Source organism: Prunus persica, chromosome G6 (genome assembly GCF_000346465.2).
Source record: "Prunus persica cultivar Lovell chromosome G6, Prunus_persica_NCBIv2, whole genome shotgun sequence".
Lineage (NCBI taxonomy): Eukaryota > Viridiplantae > Streptophyta > Magnoliopsida > Rosales > Rosaceae > Prunus > Prunus persica.
Window position 1 is genome coordinate 10700704 of NC_034014.1, and position 10134 is coordinate 10710837.

At 34.1% G+C, this 10134-nt stretch overlaps 1 protein-coding gene across 1 annotated transcript; it reads right to left on the reverse strand.

Moving 5' to 3' along the window:
• On the reverse strand, window positions 5588-9890 carry LOC18773594 (beta-glucosidase 24). The gene is made up of 13 exons (XM_007208392.2): window positions 9658-9890; window positions 9415-9484; window positions 8985-9043; window positions 8782-8857; window positions 8571-8648; window positions 8380-8467; window positions 8028-8283; window positions 7271-7386; window positions 6914-7137; window positions 6772-6803; window positions 6545-6647; window positions 6324-6432; window positions 5588-6206 (listed from the first exon to the last, which is right to left on the reverse strand). The coding sequence occupies exons 1-13, from the start codon at window positions 9835-9837 to the stop codon at window positions 5963-5965; spliced, it is 1635 nt and encodes a 544-aa protein (XP_007208454.1). The 5' UTR covers window positions 9838-9890; the 3' UTR covers window positions 5588-5962.

Here is a 10134-nt window from a genome sequence, read left to right on the forward strand (position 1 = left end):
AATGAAAAATCACGATTTAATGGTTATTTTAACTCCGATTTTGATGATTTTTTTACTGCTACACTCCTTGACCCAATATGAATACAATGAACTAATTCGATCGTCAATTTAAAATATATATTTTCTAACAAAAACCCAATCCGAACAACAATAATATATTTTTCTAATAAAAATCCGATCCGATCTAAAATAATAAATTTAAAGCTACTTAATAAATATATATACCGTTTAATTTCTTAAGTGTTATGCATACAAAATAAAAAATAAAAATAAATTGGTTTAGGTGACAAAATGTTTGGATTACGTCATGCAAAGATTTTAAAAAATAATTTTTTTATTTTATTTATTTTTGTAAGGACTTTGTGCGACGAAGTTTCTTTTCGTCGCGCAAAGTCACTTTGAGCGACGAATTATTTTTCGTCGCGCAAAATTGGTCGCGCAAGACTTTGAGCGACGATGTATTGTCGTCGCGCAAAAGTTTGTCGCGCGAAGTGACTTTGCGCGACGAATTATTTTTCGTCGCGCAAAATTTGGTCACGCAAGACTTTGGGCGACGAAGTTTCAAGTTTCGTCGCGCAAAGTGACTTTGAGCGACGAATAATTTTTCGTCGCGCAAAATTTGGTCGCGCAAGGGGTTTTTTTTACTAGTGTAGCTTAAAATTTAATGATTATTTTTTTTGGTACTTACAATTTCTAGTCTTTCTAGAAATAAAAATAAACAATAAATCATATAAACCAAGCTAGTTCATAGCTCCATAGACTAATTTTCAAGAAATTTTAACATAAACCAAATAGGGTTTAACTCTATAGTGGATTGAACATCTAAGGCATTTTACCTAGATTGACCTTAGGTTCCTTCATGCATTCATATCATATATGAAAAGTTGTTTTATGTAAAAATATTGACTAAGTATGAAAAATGGGTTTTCGGAATAATCATTTCCTCAAAATAATTTTTGGCAGCTTTTATTCCTCACACATCAAATAAAAAAACTTGATTTTATGAGATTTTAGTATGAAGTACATATTGACTTAATGAGCCATCATTTTTAGCATAAATCGTATTTTGCACTAAAACCGATTTTTCATATTTTGATTTGGTGGGAATTTGATTTTCTAGTATTTTTATTTGAATCCAAATGAGAGGTATTTCCTTATTTACATTATAAACTTAAGTAAATGGAGTAATATAAAAATAAATAAAGTAAAATGACAAAGACATTTACTTAAATGTTGAAAATAGAAATAAGGTAATCTGTATAGCGTCACTGACTAGACTAATATTGAAAATAAGTTAAATATATACTTTTTTCTTAAAATACCACACTGGGCTACAGTTTAGTGTGGTTCCACCCTTGCATGGAAGCTCTTGCTCATCTTTACGGGCGAACTCTAGGTCATTGGTTCCTTAGAAAGTATCTATCTCTCATCGTTAATTGATCTTCGATGCAAAATAGATTTAAGATTGTTGAGAGTGTGAATTTCACTCATTGCTAATCAATTTTGAGTTGGATACTCATATTCAAATAGAGTATCATAAAGTATTATAATCAAGAACCGTGCTAAAATGACTAAATTAAACGGCTTGCAATTTATTTTCAAGAGCTGTTCATCACCAAACTTATCAACAACAATGAAGAAAACTACAGACAGTGCTTGTTTTTCTGCACTACTGTGAGAAATTTGAAACTTCTGTGAATCAGCGATGCTTAGTTAGGAATCAATGATTTGAAGTGTTGACTGAATGCATGCAATTGACTTCTGCTAACTAATTTGTAGATCGCCTCCTTTGTGCAATCTCCACCAGTTACAAATAACCTAACCATGAGCAGGGATTTCCATGAGAGAGCTAAATATTTTTTGACAAAGAGAAACATATAAAGCATGGGCATTACATTTAGATTGAAATTTACACTGTTAAATTATTATTTTTCTCTCATAAGAAATATGACAGGCAAAGGCTGACCATGAGTTACATTCTTTAACCAATGCCATAGTCATAGGAGGTACGTGAGGTTACACCATGACTATCCTCTCCTTGAATCTCTAGTTGATTTATGCTCTGTACATCACACCTCATTTAAATTCAATTTGAGAGCTTCAGAGTTCACAGACCGCAATTTAAATAGTAAAAAAATGACTAACACTTTGCTTCACAATTCCAACGTGAAAAAGGACATTGACTTGTAATGGTCTCAGGTATGAACTTAAATGGTACTTTGGCAGTATATGTGAGAAAACTCCCCTTTTTCAATATCGCTTGTATAAAAAAAATTATTAAAAATTATTAATATTCTTCTAAGTGTGAGGAAATCAGCAATCATCTTTGTAAATTAACACAAGTACGCAATAGTCTAAGAAAGATTGTGGACTAAAAGGACAAGTTAGCATCTCCAAAGGAGATGTCAAATACCAAACATCAAATTTAAATTTGATGGCTGATGTGGCAATTTGACATCTTACACAGCTTTACACTCCACCCGATATGTCAAATTAAATTATTATTTTATTAAATTTTAGTGTTGATTTATTTTTAATTAAAAAGAAAAGAAAAGAAATAATAATAATAAAATATGCATTTGACATCTTGCTTTTGGAATATCAAAAATAACATCTCAACTTCCAGCCTTCATTCCACATCAACTTTGACACATCGATTGGAGTGATATGAGATGTTATTTCTAGCCGTTAAATGTCTATATGTCACTTTTGACATTAAGGGCTTGTTTGATAGGAAGGACTGAACTAAACTAGACTAGAAAAATGCATACATTTTCTGTGCATTCAAGGCATAATATGGATATTGTTGTCTAACTTGGAGTATGAAGGAGGACTATTTATAAGAAGTTGATGACTAAAACTTATCCCTCATAATCCCACCATTTTCAAGGGGAGGCTAAGTTTAAGTCATCAACCTCTAAATTTACTAAAAATGCTATGTCAGGTCTAGTACATTGTGCTAAGTATATTAAAGCACCTATTGCACTAAGATATGGTACTTCTGGACCAAGGACCATTTTATCATCTATGTATCCTCTTGTGATCTAAGCAATACAAGCTGCATTGTCCTCATTTAGGATTATTGGAGTGTCCGTTGCTGAGGATAGGGCACATGTGCTTCGGATGTGCTGGATCACTTATCTCAACCAAACGCATCTATGACTGGCTTTATGGAGGGCAAGTATTTCTAAGTGATTGGAAGATGTGGCCACCAATGTTTGTTTTGTTGCGCGCTATGAGATTGCAGTTCCTCCACATGTGCATACATACCCAGTTTGTGAGTGCCTTTGATGTGGGTCAAAGAGATATCTTACATCAGCATATCCAACCATACTCGGGGCATTGGTAGATTCACTAGAATAGAATAAGCCCATGTCTGTTGTCCCACGAAGGTATCGTAGGATATGTTTGACGCCGGTCCAATGTCGGCTTGTTAGAGCAAGGTTGTATCTTCCTAACAAATTTACTAAAAATGCTATGTCAGGTCTGGTACATTGTGCTAAGTATATTAAAGCACCTATTGCACTAAGATATGGTACTTCTGGATCAAGGACCATTTTATCATCTTTTTTGGACGATATGGATCTTTCTTAGTGTCGAGCGATCGAACGACTATTGGAGTGCTAAGTGGATAGGCTTTATCCTTGCTAAACTGCTTTAATACTTTTTCAGTATAAGTTGATTGATACACTAAAATCCCATTAGCACTATGCTCAATCTGTAAGCCAAAGCAATATTTTGTCTTTCCAAGGTCTTTCATCTCAAACTCGCGTTTGAGATAATCAACAGTCCTTTGGAGCTCGTCATGAGTTCCAATTAGATTCATGTCGTCGACATATACTGCCACTATCGCAAATCTGGACTTTGATTTCCTAATGAACACACATGGGCAAATAGGATCATTTGTGAGTCCTTCCTTCAGTAAATACTTACTGAAACGATTGTACCACATTCGCCCAGATTGTTTTAGTCCATATAATGATCTTCTCAATTTAATTGAGAACATGCTCCGTGGGTTATTCCTAGCTGCTTCAGGTAGCTTAAGTCCTTCTGGGACTTTCACGTATATATCTGTATCCAATTCTCTATACAAATATGTGGTAATGACATCCATAAGTCTCATTTAAAGTTTTTGTGAAACTGCCAAACTTATTAAGTAACGGAACATAATTGCATCCATTACTGGAAAATATGTTTCTGTATAATCAATTCCAGGCCTTTGTGAAAAACCTTCCGCAACAAGTCGCACTTTATACCTTGTGATCTCATTTTTCTCATTGCGCTTTCTTGTAAATACCCACTTGTAACCTACAAGGTTCACATTGGGTGGAGTTGGAACAATAGGTCCAAAGACACTCTTTTTTTTTTTTTTTTCCAAAGAATTCAATTATGCCTGGATTGCATCTTTCCACTTAGGCCAATCTTGTCTCTGTGTGCATTCATCAATGGAGCAAGGCTCAATATCATCATTTTTTACGATCTCAGTAGCCACTGAGAATGCAAATATATCATCAATGATCATCTCGTTTCTATTCCACAATTCATCAGTGGACGTATAATTTATGGAGATTTCTTGACTTTCAGGTACAGTTGCCACTCCAGGGGCACTTGTCTCACCAAGGACATTTTCCTTTTCAAGAAGTACCTGTCCCTCTTGGGGGCCATTTGAATTATGAATTGTGGGCTCTCCATTTATTTCATTTGGATTCATTTTGGCCATCAACTTCCTCTTTCGGGGAACTGAATCCTTTGTGCCTAGTGGTTTGCCACGCTTCAGGCGTGCAACAGATGAACCATTTGCTAGCAGATTACTTTGTCCATTATGGACATCAATCTTTGCATGTGCATTTGCAACTGGGATATGTGATTTCATCACCTTTGTTGCATCATTAAATGCATCTGGCATCTGATTTACAATACTTTGGAGGTGAACGATCCTTCTCACTTCGGTTTTGCATTGGGTGGTACGAGGATCGAGACGAGACAAAGTGGGTACATCCTATAATAATTCACGTCATTCTTCAGGAATGAGTTTGCCTTGTTGTTCTTTAGGAACAGATTTTTCTCCCCCCTAATGATGGGAAGATTGTCTTATCAAAATGACAATTCATAAATCGGGCAGTAAAGATATCACCTGTCAGAGGCTCCAGATATCTGATGATAGATGGTGAATCAAAACCAACATGAATCCTTTTCCAATACCATAATTTCTCCTTTTGACTACCATACTCAACACCATCATTTCTCTTTATGTGGGCTCCACCTATATTATTTACAACATTTTTCTTCATTTTTTAGGTCATATTATTTTATTGTAAAGTATTTAATTATTTTTAATATATGAAATGACCAATTTGCCCTCATATTTAACGGCAAATTGGATGAAATGTTGATGATTTAGACGGTAAGGGGAACATTGAGAATAAAAGTTAGTTCGAGTCCTTAATTTTCTAAAAAAAAGGTTAGTGGTAAATTCATAATTAAGTACAAGTTCAGGGGGCAATTTGATGAAATACCCTTTTTTTAATTACAACAAAAGGGAAGGCATAAATGAAGTGGGTGGGCCCAGTGGCAAATATTTCGGTCATAGCTCAACATTCATTTATTGTAATTTTTTATTTTTTATTCATAATTTAGCCATAAAAGGCCACTGACCACAAGGACAAATATAAACACATGAGAGATACATCAAGAACATCAAGACAATAAGGTATCCCTCCAACCACATCCACAAACAAGCAAAGCACCTCCACTGCATAAAGCCAACAAACTTGGATAAACCAAGCACATCAACAACATAAAGTAAAATTAAACCAAACTCTTACTAGAGAGACAACTAACTCATAATGAGTTTTTGCAACTTATTCCGACTCAGAAAGAGCCAAACATAAAGTTATAACATCACAAACAACTAGCACAACGACAATGGAGGAGCCACTGTACTTTATCCATCCTTTGGGATTCAAATTTGATACACAAATTTGTGAGCCGTAGCATTATTGTTCCCACGTCTTCGAATTTTTTCCTTACTAATTGAGGATCCCTTGAGAAAACTTTTGAACCAGTGCGTTGAGACTTTTGAGTGTCTTTTCAGTCCATTGTCGTAATCAACATAGTTGATACCAAACCGAACAGTGTATCCTTCGCTCCATTCAAAGTTGTCTAGCAATGACCATGCAAAATATCCTTGTACATTAGCACCCTCTCTGCAAACACCAAAAAAAAGGAACATAATCTAGTCAATGTAGTGATTAAATAACCAAAATGTAAGAAGGCTAGACGATACATATATAGCCTAAATTTATTTGTTGACAAAAACTTACAAAATTGCTTCTTGGAGGTAACATAGGTGGCGATAGTAGTAGAGAATTCTATTGCTATCATCAAGGGCTCGCTCAAGGGATACTTTGGGATTATTGAACTCGTCCATGCCTGCAATATAATGCAGTATCATATACATTTAGTACTGAATTTTACACCATTATACATATGTATGAAACATTATTGATAATGCAATAAATTAATGTTTAAAGGTATTAATTACCATTCTCAGTAATGTACATAATTGGATTATTGTACTTCTTTTTTGTGTAGAGTACAAGATCGTAAAGTCCTTTTGGGTAAACATATAACCAGTTTGAAGCAGCCTGCAATCCCATTTAAAGATTAGCGATACTTTAAAGAGTTATATATGTATGTGGAAAACAAAATATATGTATAGGTATTAATTGTCAAAATGCCAATAACTGAAGCAAATAATTTGATGTGTACCTGTGGACCAATGGGGACCCCATTAAGCTCAGCTGCCACAACATATATATATATATGAATATGAATATTAGTATCACCAATATATGAATAGTAGTATTTGAAGAACTTAATTAATTACTTGAAGTTTTCAATTTGTACTCACTTGTAATATTAACATAAGCATCTGTGAGGTAGCTTGGAGTCGTAGTAATAGAATAATTCTCAGGGTAAGCGCTTGCATATCTAGCAGAATAGTAGTTGACTCCAATATAATCATATGAGCCAATAAGTGACTTGGATTGTTCTTCGGTGAAATTTGGTAATCTTTCTTTAACAAGATATCGCATGCTCTGCGGATAGTCACCTCTTGTCAATGGGTCCATAAACCTATGAAAATAAGCCAATTCCAAGCGTGAACTTAAAGTATTATATAAAGTACTACTAGCTAGCTTGCCAATGTTATAATGCATAAATAAAGCATTTAAATGCGATGATTTATAAAATAATATAATATACTTACCATCCATACATAAAATCCAAAGCTCGAACTGAAGCATTTATATCTTTTTGTGACTCCGAAGCGGGCTCGTACCAATGTGATACAACTGTTATTCCTATCACTCCTTCTTGAGATGCCTGCTCAAGAAAGATCATTTTTTTAAAAATAGATTTAGAGGAAAAAAAAAAATATTACAACCATTGTTTATCTGAATATATAAAGTATTCCCACTTATGTTGTTACTCAATACTAGTTATTCGTAGGACACCAATATTCAAACCAAAAGAAAAAAATTAGCCCTGTTTCATATCCTACTAAAAAAAACTAAATTCAAACACTATGATTCTTTTTAAAAATATGAGTTTTCAAATAGTGATTTTAAGATCTAAAATCTTGTTTGGTATTGAACTCCAAACTATTTTTTAGATCTAAAAAAATTGAAATTAAAATCAGAAAATTAAGAACCCTAGATTGCCAAATTGAAATTAACAAAGAAAAGTTGAGAGAGGGAAAGAGACGGGAGAGTGAGGAGAGATAGGGACGAGAGAGGAAGAAGAGAAAAAGAGACGGGAGAGGGCGGAGACAGAGAGAGAGAGAGAGAAAAATATAAAACCTTATTTTTTTTGTTTTTAATAATGGGGGTGTTTTTGAGTTTTTCTCAGGTTTGAGTTTTTAAAAATGGTCTTACCAAACGGATTTTTGTGGCTTTGAACTTAAAATATGTTCTTGAGTTTATAAAATTGGATCCAAGTAGGATACCAAACAAGTCCTAAAGTACCTGATATTTTTCTCTGTACAATTTTACAGCAGCTGCATGAGCAAGGAGTAGGTTGTGTGTCACCAAATATGGTTCAGTACTCGAATTTCCACCAAGGCAGGTTGGGTCATACCAAGAAGAGCATCGTCCTGGTGCGTGGATCCCGATTGTATAACCATGGTTACTAATGGTATATGGCTCATTAAGTGTGGTCCAATACTTTACTCGATCACCAAATTCCTTATAACAAAGTTCTGCGTATGCTTTAAAATCATCACTGTACACATTTAAAAATAAAATTTGTTATATATATATTAGTATTTATATAATTAAGTTATCAATATTATACAAAGGATAACTTTTGTTCACTTACACAATACGAGGGCTTAACACACCACCATATTCTTCATCCAAGGCTTGGGGAACATCCCAGTGGAGGAGTGTCACTAGTGGTTCTATACCTATATATAGCATGACCAGTAAACGAAAAATAAAATTTCGATTAAATACGTGCATGTATTTATTATATATTAGGAGGATTTATGAGATTGATAGCTGTATCACCATTCCGTATGAGTTCATTGGTGAGATTATTGTAGTATTCAATTCCTTTCTTGTTAATTCCACCACTTAGTGTTCCATCTAATAATTAAAACAAAACAAAGAAAATATGAGTCAAAACCTACTGAGAAATAGAAATTAAATTGAATAAAAGATGTTAAATTATAAAGTGATTGGTGGCAATAAAATATGTGGATGCGGATGAACAACTTACTAGGTAACAATCTAGACCATGAGATAGAGAACCTATAAGCATCCAACCCCATATCCTTCATAATTGCAACATCTTCCTGTAATGACACAAAAAATATACATAATTATAAGAAAGAAGATCAAAATTAAGGATCTCATCTTCAGTGTCGTGCGTTCAAATCAAATTTAGAAGGTCTATATAATAAAATGATGTTATTTTGAAACCTTGTATCGGTGATATTGATCAATTGCAACATCTCCATTACTGCCATCGGTGATTTTTTCTGCAATTAACCAAATGTAATGTTATTTAGAAATAAACACACAAATTAATTTAACTATCTAGATATTTAAATAGGAGAATGCTAGCCTTCACTCTAACCTTGTTTTTGGAACTTCTCACTTCTTTTCATGCGATGTATTATTCCTCTCGTATTTTAAACAATGTCTTTAATATAGTAAAAGCTTCAATTTTATTTTCCATGATTACCCTTATTAAATGGCATAGACTTATTCAAATTTTTACAACTTTCTAACGATCTTCTCTGGTCTAGTGGAGTTGTCTCCTCTTTGTTGGGTAAGGTCTTAGTTTCAACTCAAAAAAAAAAAAAAAAAAAAGAATTGTTAACTAATTGATTGTTTGAATTCAACAGACCTGGATGGTTGTGGGTGAAGGCATCCCATACGCTTGGTCCTCTACCATCTATGTTTGCAGCACCTTCTAACTGAAATGTACATACATATATAAGTTATATAACACGATACACATAGTGAAGATGCCAATATTCATGCTAGATGATCTGAAGTTGAAATCAAATTAAACCTATGTAACTATATGAAACACAAAATTAAAGCAAATTAAAGAGTAACACTAATTAAGCCCCCATAAGGCACTGACTTGGTAAGCTGCTGTAGCTGTGCCAAATGTGAACCCTGGAAAAAGAGTATCGAAATTGGTTCTGTTGAGAGTTGCACAAACAACGGGTGAATCTGTCCTGGCAGCATTGGTATTTGCCAATGCAAAGCCAAGGAGAAGCAGCAGCACACACATGAGCAAAGAGCGGAATTGCAATTGCATAACTGAGTGGAGGGTTTTTGGTGATCGAGCTAGGTTTGCTCTTCCTGCTATATTGCATAGGCTTTATATAGAGGGAGTACGTAACTTCTACAAGTGAAAATAATAAATAAATAAAGGTGTTTATTTCCTTGTCCTTTCTATTTTGTAAAGCTAAAGTATGGGGATAGACAGAGAAAATTTTGGTCCTTCCGGCTTTAAAGCATATTGCGAGAAATGTTGGTGGGTTGTTTTGGTCCCATGTCCGTGTCCATTAAAACAAATTTCTCTCCCATGGAAGTTCATAGCTCCATAGACTAA